At 39.8% G+C, this 17009-nt stretch overlaps 1 protein-coding gene across 1 annotated transcript in view; it reads right to left on the bottom strand.

Moving 5' to 3' along the window:
- SLC35A3 (solute carrier family 35 member A3) overlaps positions 1 to 6837 on the bottom strand; it is a 34013-nt gene extending 27176 nt beyond the window's left edge. The window contains exon 1 of the mRNA XM_067727031.1: positions 6518 to 6837. Coding sequence (XP_067583132.1) covers positions 6518 to 6790 — 273 coding nt within the window. The 5' untranslated portion in view covers positions 6791 to 6837. The remainder of the gene's footprint in view (positions 1 to 6517) is intronic.
- Positions 6838 to 17009: the final 10172 nt, after the last annotated feature.

Raw genomic sequence — 17009 nt, 5'->3', positions numbered from 1 at the left:
ATCTCACCTCTTGAAAGAAAAATGTACAACAAAAACTTCATTCATCTAATAAGCTCCATTCATTTGGATTTGATGATGACTTGGTTAGAATTGTGTGCAAAAAATATTAGTAAGCTCATTAAGAGTTCAAAAAATTTCTCAGTAATTATTTATTACTCTTAAGGGGGAAAAAAAGGTTTTTCAAACATGCTAGAAGGTATAATTTAAGTACATTTTATATGCTAATTACATATCCCTCATTTCCATTAAAGTCGTTCCCTAAGATCCCTGCCTTTACAATGCTTTGTCAGCCAATTCTGAGATACTTTACAGGCCTTAAACATTTAAAAAATATATATTACACAAAGTATATATATCATTAATGCACACTACTACTACTTCCACCCTTATATTAATCAGGGTTAGTGAGAAATTAGTTGTTTATACCATCATTATTGCACTAGATATGCATTAACTAAGTTCTGAAATATTCAAAACACTATATACTAATAATTTCTATTTATCTTTTCAAACAGAGATAGGTACTTGAAGGTAAACCTGAAAATCAGTCTGGCTACATTATATCCAATAGGTTACATGTATAATCTTTAGGTCTGTGTATGAAGCCCATTATTCTACTGAGACAATAATATCTGTATTTTGCTGTTATGTCTTCAGCCACTAAAAGTTCCACAAAACTAAATCTTTAGTCAATGTCTTTAAATTGTAATAACATTTATATAGAGAGATTGGCTCAAGATGGTGGAGTAGAAGGTCATGTGCTCACCTCCTCCTGCAAGAGCACCAAAACTAACTGCTGAACAACCATCAACAGGAAGACACTGGAACCCACCAAAAAAGATACCTCACATCCAAAGACAAAGGAGAAGCTGCAGTGAGATGGTAGGAGGGGTGCAATCACAATAAAATCAAATCCCATACCCGCCGGGTGGGCGACCCACAAAGTGGAAAACAAGTATACCACAGAAGTTCTCCCACTGGAGCAAAAGTTTTGAGGCCCGCTTCAGGCTTCCCAGCCTGAGGGTCTGGCAACAGGAGTAGGAATCCCCAGAGACTCTGACTGTAAAGGCCAGCAGGATTTGATTGCAGGACTTACGCAGGACTGGGGGAAACAGAGACACCACTGTTGGAGGGCACACACAAACTCATGTGTGCACTAGGACCCAGGGAAAAGGAGGAGTGACACCATAGGAGACTGAACCAAATCTACCTGCTAGTGTTGGAGGGTCTCCTGCAGAGGCGGCAGGCAGGTGAGGCTCACCGTGGGGACAAGGGCACTTGGCAGCAGCAGTTCTGGGAAATATTCATTGGCATGAGCCCTCCCAGAGAGCACCATTAGCCCTGCCATACAGCCTGTAGGCTCCAGTGCTGGGTTGCCTCAGGCCAAACAACTAACAGGGAGGGAACATGGCCTCACCCATCAGCAGACAAGTGGATTAAAGTTTTACTGAGCATGGCCCTGCCCACCAGAGCAAGACCCAGTCCCTCTTAGATAGCCTCACCCACCAGAGGGCAGACAGCAGAAGCAAGAAGAACTACAATCGTGCAGTCTGCAGAATGAAAACCACAATCACAGAAAGTCAGACAAAATGAAAAGGCAGAAGATTATGTCCCAGATGAAGGAACAAGATAAAACCCCAGAAAAACAACTACATGAAGTGGAGTTAGGCAACCTTCCAGAAAAAGTATACAGAATAATGATAGTGAAGATGATCCAGGATCTGGGAAAAAGAATGGAGGCAAAGATTGAGTAGATGCAAGAAATGTTTAACGGAGACTTAGAAGAACTAAACAACAAACAAACAGAGATGAACAATACAATAACTGAAATGAAAAATACGCAAGAAGGAATCAATAGCAGAATAACTGAGGTAGAAGAATGGATAAGTGACCTGGAAGACAGAATGGTGGAAATCACTGCCACGGAACAGAATAAAGAAAAAAGAATGAAAAGAAATGAAGACAGCCTAAGAGACCTCTGGGACAACATTAAACACACCAACATTCGCATTATAGGGGTCCCAGACCGAGAAGCCAGAGAGAAAGGACCTGAGAAAATATTTGAAGAGATAATAGCTGAAAACCTCCCTAACATGGGAAAGGAAACAGTCAACCAACTCTAGGAAGCACAGAGTCCCAGGCAGGATAAACCCAAGGAGAAACAAACACACAGAGACACACAGTAATCAAATTGACAAAAATTAAAGACAAAAAACATATTAAAAGCAATAAGGGAAAAATGACAAATAACATATAAGGGAACTCCCATAAGGTTATCAGCTTATTTCTCAGCAGAGACTCTGCAAGCCAGAAGGGAGTGTCATGATATATTTAAAGTGATGAAAGGGAAGAACCTACAACCAAGAATAATCCACTCAGCAAGGCTCTCATTCAGATTTGACAGAGAAATCAAAAGCTTTACAGACAAGCAAAAGCTAAGAGAATTCAGCATCACCAGACCAGCTTTGCAACAAATGCTAAAGGAACTCCTTTAGGCAGGAAAGAGACTAGCAACTTAAAAAAAAAAAATTTATACAGATTTTTAAAGACTACTAAGTACCTAAGTAATTCTGCAAATCAATTTTCCTTCTATTATAAAAACAAAAGGTTAAATTTCTAACTTTAGGTTTTTAGAGTGAGCTATATTTACATTTTCTAAACATTAGTTCTGAAATATACTCCCTAAGTATAATATTATAATCTATTTTAGGTTAATGACACAACAGAGTACATATGAAAACACACACATTTTAAAGTGCTATGCAAATATAAATTCACATTACACTAGTCAGAAACAGCTATTGGTATAAAAACAAACCTTTCAAAGTTTTTCCAAGTAAATGAACAGAAAAAGTAATGCTGACCTCAGCTGCAATTTTTTGTTCATTATCTTCCATGATGCCAAAACTTTAAAACTGCAACCTACAACTGTGTACTAAATAATGACAAAATTCATTACAACTGGCTTTACTTCTGACACTGGCATTTATATATCTTCCTGCTAAACTATCTCAGAAGTAGAGACAGTATTCTCCAAAAGTAGCAACAATATGTTGTACTTGAAGTCCATAATAATCCTGTGGAAAACCCAAAATCTTATTTATAAAAGCGAAAGAAATATGAATTAAAGGTACTTTACATTATTGACATAGTCAATTTTGTTTCTATGATAAAAATAATAAGTTCCACTAAGTGAACTTAAGTTCACTCTTAAGTGCTTAAGAAAAGCAAAATCCTGCTCGACAACACTTAACAACTGACTCTTTACATTCTGTGACTCCTATTACATTCTAAGTTAAACAACTTTTCATTGTTTCTCCTTCCTTTTCTTCCTCAAGGTATCAGGTATCTGTTTACATAAGACAATATCACTTGTATGTAAGTTAGAGTACTGTGTCAATTTTTAACTTGTTCTTTTACAGACTGCAGAATTTCCACTCCTACATTCAGATAAGATCAATAGTACTCAACTATTTCTTCAACTTAACAAACATAAAACCTATCTGCATTCTAATTTTTAGATTATAAATTATTCAATATTATTGTACTCTTTACATAATGTCAGTGACTGGGAAAACATAAAGACCTAATAAATATAGCCCTAAGATCCCCTTCTAATGTGAGGTGCCATGTAAAAATGTACTCCTTTCTCACCCTCTCATTTCCCCATCCCTGTGCCATTCTGCTCTACCACTCTGCTATGGTCACTTCCCACCACTTACAGCTAAAGGCTGATGTTAAAGGTATTCTATAAAGAACAGAGACTACTGTACAATCCGGGTAGGATCTGTAGGGTAGCAAAACTTGTCATGCCAAAATATCTCTTTGGCATGTGGGTTATTTCAAGCTGGAAACAGTGAAGGCCCTAAAGACTCAGCAAGATCTTTGACCTTTCCCCTAACTGATAAAAAAAAAAAAAAAAAATTAGATAGATGGCCTGTTTCCACAGTATCACCAGAGATATCTGCAAAGAATTAAGAATATGGGCTATGTGTGGTGGAGGGAAACTCTAGGCAGAGCCTAGAGATCAGAGTCCACTCTGTGTCCCACTGTCTCTGCATGGCCCAGCAAATATTTATTTATCAAACTTTTGCTTTTACATCTCCATGTCAATTGCTTTCCTCCCCTTTGAAGCCTCAAACCACTACCCCCAACATCCTCTCTTGTCTTTAGCTGCAGATGGTATGTAAGGTGAGGGTTTCAGCCATTTTGACAAGTTACTCAGTTTTCCTGGGTCTCTCCCATGTATCCGTGTTATTAAACTTTTGTGTGATTTTTCTCCTCAATCTGTCTCATGTCAATTTAATTCTTAGACGGGCCAGAAGAACCTAGAAGAGTAGAAGAAAAATTCCTCCTCCATGACAGGTCCACAGGCACTAACCATTAGTAAGGTTTCAAGATTCAGGAGATGCGGTCAGAAGTAGAAAATAAAGGTATCACACAATTCACCATCAATATTTAAATACTAACTATGGTCAGGAACTATGATGAGCACTGATACACAATGATGAACAAAACAAATATAATCTGTTTCTTCATAGAGCTTATCCTCTAGCATGGAAGACACATATTATTCAAATAATTTAAGAAACAGTATAAGGGTGTAAACTGCTATGACATGGTGTATAACAGGAAAATATCATAGGAAAATTATGATCCTTGTATTATTATGGTCCTTGTATTTACTGTATCAACTTGGTTAAACTCAAACACATTTCCGCAAATCCCCTTCTCTATATGGTGCCAGGTCAGAATTGGCTAAACACAAAACCTGCACAAGATCTGGAAGGCAGAAGTGAAGCAACAGCCATTACTCCAGACGATTCTCAGTTAAATGTGGTGAAACAGAAGCAAAGGTGCCGGCAGGTTCCAGTTATCCTCCCTTCCCTGCTTTAGGTCAACTCTTCCCAACTGCTGATAACCCTACTGAGCAACAACAGGTCCTAATCCTTAAAACCTGTAAATGTTACCTTATTTGGAAAAGGGAATTTTGCAGATGAAATTAAGTTAAGGATCTTGAGATGGGAAAATTATCCTGCATTAGCTAAGTGAGGCCTAAACGCCAACGTAAGTGTCCTCATAAGAGACAGAAGAGGAAAATACAGATACTCAAGAGAAGAAGGCAATGTAAAGATGGAGCAAAAAGAGATTTGAAGATGCTGGGCTTGAAGACTGGAGTGATGCACCCACAAACCAAGGAATGTTGGCAGCCACCAAAGCTGGATGAAAAAGGGAACAGATTCTCTCCTAGAGCCTCCAAAGGGCGCATAGTCCCTTTGACACTTTGATATCAGCCCAATGATACTGATTTCTGATTTTGGATCTGATTGGAGCCATGGACAGCTACAAATTTTGAAGAGTTTTGGATACTACCCTAAATAATTTTAAATTTATTCCGGATTCAATAGACAGTCACCGAGTATTTCTGAGGGAAAAGAATACACAAGACCTCTGGCTTTAAAAAGCAGTATCGGCGGGGGAGTTATTGGAAGGAAGACAGGCTGAGGGCAGCAAGTCTAGCCACTGCTATAGCATAAGTAAGAAGAGGAAAGAGAAGCCACGTTAAGCACAGGAATGAAAAAGGGAAGAAGCAAATTGAGATGCTGAAAAAGTAGAATCAATACTTGGGAGGAAAGTTAGGACCAGAAATATAAATTTAGAAGTCATGCCTTTAAAGGAAACAACCTGAGTTTACCAGTGAAAATGAGTAAGCGCACGAAGTGAGAAACTGTACCAAAATTTCATCTTTAACTACCAAAGTTGAATGTTGATTGAAAACAAAAAACTTAACTCTGGTTCCATTTTCAAATACTACATGTAATAGAACATAATAAAAGACTCAGTCTTCTACCATAAAGTAATGACACGTGTTTTACTAAGCAAGGCCCAGTACTACATTTAATATTATTATCCTTTAATTCATTTGAACCAGCGTTCCCCGGAGTTTAGTTGGTTTAAATAAATGTTAATTAAAATGCTCCCTTCCTAAACACTCAGAACCCTCTCCCAACACACACACCTGTTCTGATAGGAATCCCACCTGGCCTCAGACAGCCCTTGCCTATGTATTAGCCTTACCAAGGACTGCTTTTCCATTTTTTGAAGTCCCTGCGGCTTCTTCAGCGCAGCGTCCCCGTCTGGTGGCTCGGTACCTGCCACAGGGCCACACACCGAGCAGGAGCTCCGGGGAAGTTCGCTGACGGAATGACCGCCAGCCTGGCCCTCCGGCCGCGGCTCCCCACGCCCCAGCCTCTAAGGCAAACACTGCGTTTTTCATTCGCTTGACACACCCCTTTCCCCGGGCCCTTTTTTCCTCTTCCACCCAGCACATTCCTCATATATTCCCTCGGACTTAACAACGTGTCACTTCATCCACTCCCACCCCTACTTAGCTAGTACTTAAAGTCTATCCACACCGTCCCCTTCACTCAGACGGATTTCACATCACTGCCCTGGCCGGAGCCACGGTCACCGGCCTCCCCGTGCCCGCAGCCGCCCAGGAGCGCGCCAGACTCACCTCCCGCCCCGCTCGGCCGGCTGCGCGCACTGGGGGCGGCGGCTCAGCTCCGCCGGGCCCCCCAGGCTGCGGCGCCCGCCGGGTCCCCCGCGACCCCAGAAGCGCAGCGGCGCCCGCTCCCGCCGCCGTCGCTGCCGCCGGCCCGGTGCGGCCCAGACGTTTCCGGGTTCCCGCGGTCCAGTCCCCCAAATGCTCCGGCTTCCTCCTCGACCCGAGCGAATACCGTTCCCGGCTCCGCTCTGGTGGCCGCAGCTCTGCACTGGCCGGCTCCATCCCGAAGGCGAGGCACCCGGGCGGCCCCACGGGCGACCCCCGGTGCCGGCTTCACCGTCCGGGGCAGTGCCTCCTGCTGGGTGTGTCCTGAGGGGACCTGGCGGACAGAGTAACTCCAGTGGCGGGCCTCTGCCGGGCTGCCCGGTGGCGGAGGGCGCCAGGGTGTCAGACTGCGAAAGTAAAGTCAAACTCCTTTTGGGGCAAAGGACCCGGAGAGGGAGTGAGGAGGTGGATTCGGGAAGGAAACAAACCCGCTTCTAAAAATGACTGTCACTGACAGTGAAAACCAAAGAGATTCGCTGTGGCGCAGGCTGCCACCCAGTCATCTGGAAAGCTTGTTCGGTTGGAAACAACCAATTCTCCCACCCTGGCTTAGACCCTGAGGCAGAGCCGCGCCCAAAGCAGCGCAGCCAAATAGTAGATAGAGTAGGATTGTCCCTTTCCTCTTAACACAATGCTTTATATTGCAAATGAGTAAAACTACGTCCAAGAAACACAAACGGAGAGAGAGCAGTAAAATAAAATTAAATAACTCTGTTAGAGTAGAATAACTGGCTTTAAACTGTTCTGTAATATGATCTTGAGAAATTCCCCGAATGGTGGAATATATATCAGATCTTAATGTTTGTCCATATATTTTGGAAGTATAATGTGCCTGGTGCATAATAATAATAGCTAGGCACTATTCTAAGATTAAGAGGTAGATAGATAGATATAGATAATATATAATGAATATATATTTATTTTAAAAATAGTAGTAATTATGTGTGGTTGTAAGGGGGAAAAAAGATTTAAAATATTTTAAAAATACACGAGCAGAAAAAGTATACCTTATGACATAAGTACAGCTTTTTAGAGAAAAAAAAGAGCTTTTAGTCTGTTCAAAAAGCTTTAAAATGAAAAAAAGGGACATGGAGACACTTATTAATTACAAAATAGTAACATGTGCTTTGTCATCTTGGAAAATGACCAAAACTCTAGACAAACAAAAACAACAATGAAAATAGAGGGTTAAATATATGAGACCCACAACTGATGTAAAGATATTAGTCCCAAAACTGATGACCAAAAGAAAGTAATACTTTCATTAACCTCTCCTAGCTTTACAATTTATACTCTAACAACACTGAACAACTTTGAGTTTCTCCATATATACCATTCATAGTACCTTTTCCTATTCCTCATGCTGTTCACTGAATGTAGAATATGTTTCCACTGCTCCTGCCTATATATATATATATATATATTTTTTTTTTTTTTTTTTTTTTTTTTTTTTGCGGTACGCGGGCCTCTCACTGTTGTGGCCTCTCCCGTTGCGGAGCACAGGCTCCGGACGTGCAAGCTCAGCAGCCATGGCTCACGGGCCCAGCCGCTCCACGGCATGTGGGATCTTCCTGGACCGGGGCACGAACCCGCGTCGCCTGCATCGGCAGGCAGACTCTCAACCACTGCGCCACCAGGGAAGCCCCTGCCTATATTTTTTTAAGTTAGCCCCATTCATCTCTTAAATCTCTGTTCAGATATTATCACAAACTTCAAGCCTTTTCTTGCTTCCTTCCTCCCAGGGGTCTGAACTTCTCTGTGGTTCCATAACATCTTGAGGCATCTTGTGCATATCAAAATATTTTACTTCACTGTATTGTGATCTGATTTATATATATCCTTTCTGCCCAACAGTCTCCTTGAGGTCAGTGCTATCCTATTTATCTCCGGATCTCCAGCACCTAGCTGGAGTAGAAGTAGTAGAAACTTAACACGTATTTCCTGAACGGACCTGAACTGGTTGGTAATGGTGGTGAAGACAAGCCAGGCAGTACAAAAGCTCACCAGGGAAGAGTATCCAGCAGAGCCTAAACTGCAAGTCTAGGCATCCAACACATTTAAAGATTCAAGTCAGCACCCAAGGCCTGAAGCTCTTTTAGTAATAATAATCCAGTAAGGATTGTACCTTTGAGTAGGTTGCCTGTATCAATCTCATTTAACCCTCACAACAGCCCTATAAAGTAGACATCAGTACTTGTATTTTACAGAAGGAGAACCTGAGGCTTACAGACATTAAGTAATTACTGAAGCTCCCATATGTACTGAAAGGTGAACTGGGATTCAAATTCTAATTTGTCTGCCTTTAAGTCCATGCTTTCAAACAGTACACTTAGCTGTCATAGGAAGAAAAAATGGAACAGAAAAGGAATGAGCACAGTATAGAAAAAAGGTGGCAGGCAGCAAAAGTAGCAATAGGGGTAGAAGTATCAGTGAAGAACAGAGATGGCTGTGAAGGAAGAGAGAAAAACAGCAATCTGGGGGCACTGGGGCAGTGGACCGGCTTTGGTGTTTCTATGATAACAGCTATGAAAGGCAAAATTTTGACACCCTAAAGACAGACAAATTAGAGTAACATATCAGTCTAAGGGCAGCTAGAGCCAAACAGGACTAGGTATCTCACTGGTACTTGATTAGTGCTGCCAGATAAAACACAGGACACCTAGTTTAACTTGAATTCCAAATAAACAATGAATAATTGTTTAGTATATGCAATATGTGGTGTACACTGTGGAAAGGGAATGTTGCCTGCCATTCCAGTAAACAGAGTGTCGCCCACCGTTCTAGTTGTACAAGGATCAAGCCACCAGCCAAGGCAGAGCACCCCACCCCTAGCACCCTGAGGGGAATTCAGGATGGAGAAAGACAGGAAGCAGGCTAGGCTTCTGGATACTGGCCTTAAATAGTTGAGATGTATATCTAAGGAATCATTTCAATGTATTGGTCCATAGAGAGAAAAGCACTAACATAATTAACTTTAGATGTTTTTTTGTGATTAGCAGTAATCTTTTGATGTTAGACTGCATGTTTTATTTTCATCAGGAACTTCCTATATATCCTGGCTCCTCCCTTAACTCTTCAGAGCGGTTCCCCAGAGCTATCTGAAGAGGCTGTCTCCCAGGCTACAGTCCTCAGTAAGATCCACAAATAAAACTGAACTTGCAACTTTTAGGTTGTGCAAGTGACAATACTTAAGCTAAAAAGAATTTATTGTTTATCAGAAATTCAAAATTTAACTGGGTATCCTATATTTTTATTTTCTAAATCTGGCAAACCTATTGAAAGCATGAGTACATTATAATATTGCACAATAACTGCAGTTTCCAAGAGTGGCCCAGAGAAATTAAGACTAAATTAAATTATTTGTGGTGCAGATGATACTGCAAGCATTATGCACACAAAGTGACATTCCCCAGATCAGTATCTTCAGGCAGAGTCAAGGCTGATAGTTTATAATCTTTAATGGCTTAAGACTCCATAGGAAAAGACGAAAAGATAAAAAGAAAGAAAGAGAGCATGGACTATGGCAATTTATATTTTTAAAGAATTGCTTACCAAAACAGTTAAAATACAAAAAATGTCAGTGCTTAGGGAATTAAATCTCAGGTTTCCAGGTGTCACTTATACTTTGTTTCTATGCTATTATAATTCTTAAAACTATTGAATTGAAAGTATAGCTCACAAACAGGAAAAACCAGTTGTTCTCTCAAGCTACCAAATTAGCTGAATCTGGCATGTTCTTGTTAGTTCTTCAGGGCAAAGGACCTGTGTGGAAAGTATAGCCAAAGGTTTTGCTTGTCCATCATTTACCTCTAAGAGAAGTTGAATGAGGTCACTTCCATATCATCAATAGCTCAATAGTCATGTGATTCTTTTGCTTCCTGATAGATCTGTAGAGTTCAACACTCTATAGAACAGCTATTTGACAGGTTTGAAAGGAATTTACTTTTTATTTCCTTCTTTTCCAAGGAGGGGCTTCTGCTTGGCTTTTCCTATTATAACAGACTTACTTTTGTCTGGGGGGAGTGGATCAAGGGGTGTTTTAATGGAAGTGATGCCATTTGCTCTATATATTCAGAAACTGGGAGAATTAACCTGGATGATTGCTGCCCCATGGATCTTGTTGATTCTGGTCAAAGCATCAGTTATAACCTGATATTCTTTTAAGTCTCTGGTAGATAAATTTGGTTGTCTGGGCATCAGTGAATTGGTTTTATCTCAGAGTCAGGGGATTCTCTTTTACCTGGCATAGTTACCTGACAAAATCACCACAGATCCTTTTGTGGAAGTCTAGGAGAAAGGTACATACTATGTACTTGTGCTATTAAAGCTGGTCAGGGGCCTCTTAAGTCTGAGAATGGTTGAGGGGGTGCAACTGAGTGAAGTTTGGCCTCTATATAGTCCTAGAGTACATTTAATTATACAGTTCATATGCACTTGGATTATGCTGTCCACAAATACTTCCTGCTCTCTACCTTCAGGACATGTGGTAGGTTGTGCTTTCTGACGCTCTTATGGTTGAATGGGACCACATGACTAGTCTGGCCATAGGGGAACAAAATTTACCACCCCAAGATTTCTCTTTGGTATGTGGATAATTTCGAGTTGAAAACAATCATGGCCCAAAAGACTCAGGAAGAAACTTTGACTTACCCCCTAGCTGCCTGAAGAATGTAAATAGAGGACTGTAGTATGAACTAGGCATGTAGAGGGAGGAACCTAGCAAAGTCTGTTTGTTAAAATTTCTCTCTGTGTCCCACTGTCTCTGCATGATCCAGCAACATTTGCTTACCAAACATTTGCTTCTCCATCTCCACAGCAATTGCTTTCCTCCCCTTTGAAGTCCCAAACCACTAACTCCCAACACCCTCTTTTGTCTTTAGATGAAGATGATGTCTAAGGTGAGGATTTCAGCCATTTGGGTGTGTTATTCAGTTTTCCTGGGTCTCTCTCATGTATACATGTTATTAAACTTTTGTTTGATTTTCTACTTTTAATCTGTCTCATGTCAACTTTAATTCTTAGACCAGCCAGAAGAGCCTGGAAGAGCAGAGGAAAATTTCTTTCTCCCCCACATGGCCAATCAGTTGTAAGCAGATTGTGTGTCAACAAGGGCCATAGCATTGAATTGCTATTTTGTCATCCTCTGGAACTCTCTTTCTCTCTGCTTTGAGTCTGGCAATGTTCATGATCATGATTCCATGAGCCTACATAGAGTGAGGAGCTGTAAAGTGAAGTCCTCAGCAACCGGCAACAGACATTCAGCATGAACAAGAAATAAATCTTTGTTATTGTATGTCATTAAAATTTTGACAAAACCTGGCATATATTGATTGATACAGAAATTGATACCCAGAGATGGGGTGTGTTTTAATAAAAACCTTCCTTTTGTAGAAGTGGCTTAGCGTTCAAGTAAGCTGATTTTATAAGCTGGAAGAATGATTATGTTATGCATTGGAATATTTGATAAAACTGTCACCTACAATAACTTGGAAGGTAAATAATGAACGTAGTAGGCTTGTAGCTCTGGGAGAAGAAAGTAGAAAACAAATGTTAATTGTATATGTTGGTTAGTGTTGGCTGCATTTGACAAGATGCTTCACGAAAGAGAAGCACTCAAGAAATAATTGACTTTTTTATAAGCAGAAATGGAAAGGAATAAAGAGAACAGAGAAGTTCAAGAACTTTCAGGGTTGGGAGTGGCAAATGCTTTTCACCTCAGTTGGTAAATTACAAAATTGAATAGGCTTTTTGTCTCCAATTGGTAAACTATAAAACTGAGTAGCCTTTGGAACAAAAAAAGGCTATTAGAACTAGGCCTTTAGGCAAGGATCAAGTCAAGCATATCTCTGTCATAACCATCTTTAAAATCTCTGCCTGCTGCTATGTACCACAAGTTCAAGTCTATGGTATGAGAGAAATGTCTACTCATGTGACTTTAAGCATTGCCATAATGTGTAAAAAGACAAATTTATAATAAGACTTGTGAAAATGAAAGTGCTTGTTAGCACAAAAGACATTATTTTTAAGCTAGGAGAGTTCTACTTCAAATATGTTTAAAGCAATACAGCCTACTTAACATACAGCTTGTGGAAGTATATCTCAATAGGTCACACCCACATAGCAAAATTTCTTGAATTATTGTTAAAAGTATAGGTTCCAGCTCTAGTTAAATGGCATAAACATACTCTATTCTATTTCTCCCAGTGACTATAATAAAATCCTGAACCGAATACATAAAGAAACTAAGGACTCTGAAAAGTAAATAATAGCAGACAAATCAGGAAGGAAATCAAAACTCAAAAGTAAGACCAATAGTGAGTTCCCTGGTTTTTTCCCTCTATTATTTCCTGGTTTAGTCTCAAGGCAACCCAAATTCTGGAACATTGCAATGGGCACAGCCAAGAGAAAAATCACTCTCTCAAATAAGAGGAATGGGAAAAGGGACCCCTGAAGAATGCAGAGAATGGGGAAATATCCTGGTTTTGTTTTCCTCTATTGGCTCTGCAGGGCTCCACTTCCAAAGCTGCACTCTCTCTGGGCAGTGGTTAAGGGCAGTGAGTGCATCAGCAGCTGAGCTTCCTGATCTGCCTTGAAGGTAGATCCAGTTGTGGGAGGTGTCTGTCTGATAGCACAGAAGACTGAAAGCCAGGCATTCTGGCCAGAGGACCAGGGGAAGAAACCCTTGGAGCCAGAGAATGTTGTGGAGATTTTGAGAGGGGGGAGCTCAAAAAGTGAATCCTATAGATATATGTGTGTGAAGTTCTAGGATCACCCCAGGAACTCATGTGTGAAACTAATCTGATAAAGAAGACCAAAGGCTTTGAACATTGGTCTATGGTAAAGACCACTACCCAGGCCCGTTTAGCCCCTGGGGGAAACATATAGAACAGATCCAAATAATACTGCAAATGTTTGAAAACTGAAATTACATTGGAACCATGGCCCAAAGAAGGCAGGCTAAGACATTTGGCCTGAACCCAACTGGGACAACCAGCTGCTAAAGCAAAACAAAGAAAAACTCAACATTCTCCAGAGGATTTTAACAGAGCTTAGAGTCTCACAACATAGCAATTAAAACATCCAGGATATAATGCAATATTACTCAATGTTAAAAAAATAAAACAGAAGCAAGAAAATTGTAGCAACTCACAAGGGAAAAAACAAATCCCAGTTTGAGATGACTCAGATGTCAGAATTACCAGAACAAGACTCAATAGCTCAATAGCAGAATGGAAAAGAGGAAATTGTCTGTGAACTTGAAGATCAACAGAAATTATCCAATCTGAACCAGAGAGAAAATATTGGAAAAAAATTGGACAGAGCCTCAGGGAACTGTAGGATGATATCAAATTGTCTAACATTTAATGCATTTGAGAGGCAGGAGGAAAGGAGAATGAAATTAGTGCAGAAAAGAATATTTGAAGAACAAAATTAGAGGATGTACGCTACCCAATTTTAAGAATCATTATAAAGCTATAGTAGTCGACACAGTGTGATATTGGTGAAAGTGTACACATATAATCAGTGGAACAGAATAGGGTCCAGGAATAGACACAAATATAGTCAACTGCTTTTTGACAAAGGTACAAAGTCAATTTAATGGATAAAGGATGCTCTTTTTAGCAAATGGTAGGGAAAAAAAGTTGTACATCCAAATGCAAAATGAAATGAGATGAAATGAAATGAAATGAAATAAAATAATAAAACAAAATAAACCTCAACCTCAAAAAACCCCCCAAACTATAAAACATTCCAAAGAAAACATAGGGGACTTCCCTGGTGGTACAGTGGTTAAGACTCCATGCTCCCAACGCAGGGGCCTTGAGGTTCAATCCCTGGTCAGGGAACTAGATCCCACATGCATGCTGCAACTAAGAGTTTGCATGCCACAACTAAGGAGCCCAAGAGCTGCAACTAAGGAGCCTGCTGGCTGCAACTAAGACCTGGAGCAACAAAATAAATAAATAAATAAAATAGTAAAAAAAAAAAAAAAGAAAACATAGAAAGAAATCAATCACTGTGACCTTGAGTTAGGCAAAGCATTTTTAGATATGACACCAAAAGTACAATCCATAAAAGAAAAAATTATAAATTGGACTTCATCAAAACTTCAAAATATTTTTTCTGCAAAAGACACTGTTAAGAGAAATAAGATACAAACTGTAGACTGCTAGAAAATATTTTAAAATCTCCTGACAAAGTACTTGTATATAGAATTTACAAGGAACTCTCAAAAGTCAACAATACGAAAAAGCCCAATTTAAAAAATGGGCAAAGGATTTGAAAGGACACTTTCTCAGAGAAGATATACAGATAACAAATAAGCACAGGAATAGATAGTCAACAGCATTAGCCATTAGGGAAATGTAAATTAGAATCACAGTAAGATACCATTACACACCTATTAGAATGGCTAAACAAACAAACAAAAATTGACAATAAGTGCTGACAAGGATGTGAAGAAAGAAACTATCATACATTGGTGGTGGGAATACAATATCATGTAGCTGCTCTGGAAAACAGCTTTGCAGTTTCTTATTAAGTTAAATATATACTTATATGACCCAGCAATCCTGCTCCTAGGTATTTATTTACCCAAGAGAATTAAAAACTTATGTTCACACAAAATCCTATATATGAATGTCTATAGCAACATTATTCATGATTGCCCAAATCTGCAAATGCCCCGATTGTTTTTGAATAGGTACATCAATACAATGTACGATTCCATTATATGACATCCAGGGACCAAGTAGGAGGGATTAGTAGTTGTCAGGGATTAGAGGTGGAGAGAAATTTTGATTACAAAGAAACAACATAAGGAAATTTGGGGGGTGATGGAGCTGTTCTGTATTCTGATTGTAGTGGTGGTTGCATAAATCTATGCATGTGTTAAACCTAATAGAACTGGACACCTTTTTAAAAAAGTAAATTGTCTCTTTCTCTCTTCCTCTCTGTCTCTATCTCTCTATATAAAATACCTTTACCAACACTACGTTATAAATTCAACTTTGTCTTGGCAGCAGGTTGTTTTGATGGTATTTTCAGCAAATTGGCCTTTGACGAAAATATAAGTATTATGCTACCCTTTTTTTTTTTTATTAGGGAGGTACCAAGTATTTGGGAAATATGTATGTTAACAAGGTACTGACATTCCTCCCTCTTAAATTCTGTGCTAGGAAGGCCACTCCCTCAATTAAACAGCTGCTCCAGATCTGAAAGATTGTGTTGTCTTTTTTCTAGCTCCTCACTGCTACTTTTAAAATATTATTCTCTCACTGACAAGGAAAAAATTTCTCCTTTGCCATCTTTATTCTCCCACCTTATGCCCCTTCTTATCCCTGACATCTGCTAACCACATTTCCACATTTCTCAGGAGCATTACCACATGATTTACAGTCTATTTCTTTTACTGTACTTTAGCCACCTATACCCATGACTACAGTTTAGACTTTATCACCATGATGCTCCATCCCTGAAATAATAAATCTCAATAGTCCAGTATTTATCCAGAACTTCCTTTCATTTCAGCTGTGTCATTTCTTTACTCACTATACCTACCTATTTGAATTCTTCAGGATTTTTAGTCATTTTGTTTCCTCCATTTGCCTTATTCTATCTTTCCCCTCTTTCTTTCTTCTTTTTCTACCTAGATTTGACCCCCAGTGTCCATAACCTCTTCCTGTTACCATCCACTGCCATGTCCTTTTGTACTTCTATTCACCCAGAATTACTTAACCTGGATCAGTCCACTGATCTCCTTTTCCACTCATACACTCAGTTAACAAATCTGCCGAAGATTCCTGGAGAAAATTACACAACCACGTAACTTAGTGGATTAGAGCCACTGCAAATTTACAGTCTCTGGTATTAAATAACGTGTCTACTCAATATCTTCAATTCACTTACTCTATGTTTCACAGTAATCATTTCAAGCCTTCACAAATCTCTAGACAGCCCTCCTCCTTATGTCAACCCTCCCCGTCACACACATACCTCAAAGAGAAAACTGAAGTTATTAGGCAACTTTCTCAGCTTCTTGAACTACCCCTGTTGTAAGCAGAATTCTAAAATGGCCCCAATGTTCTCTGCCCCTGGTGTCACACCCATGATTAGATTGTTTTATATAGTGTCAATGTTAAACTTTACCTGAGCCTGGAAAATAGAGGTGCTTAAGAAATCCCCCCAACCCTTTGTTTTCCAAAATTCCTCTACCCTTTCAGGTTCTGAGAAATGGCTTACTATAAAGAACCACTTCTCCCAATACAACTTAAATAAGATTTGCTGTCCAACTTTCTCATGGTTCCCATAAGACTCACAGTTGACCCTACCATTTACCTGTGACAATTTCCTTTTACCTGAATCCTCTGACATGGGCAGACTCAGAACGTCCAAC

This window comes from Pseudorca crassidens, chromosome 2 (genome assembly GCF_039906515.1).
Source record: "Pseudorca crassidens isolate mPseCra1 chromosome 2, mPseCra1.hap1, whole genome shotgun sequence".
In the NCBI taxonomy this organism is placed as follows: Eukaryota; Metazoa; Chordata; class Mammalia; order Artiodactyla; family Delphinidae; genus Pseudorca; species Pseudorca crassidens.
The sequence above is the reverse complement of the archived record's forward strand: the minus strand, read 5'-3'. Positions and strand labels throughout refer to the sequence as shown.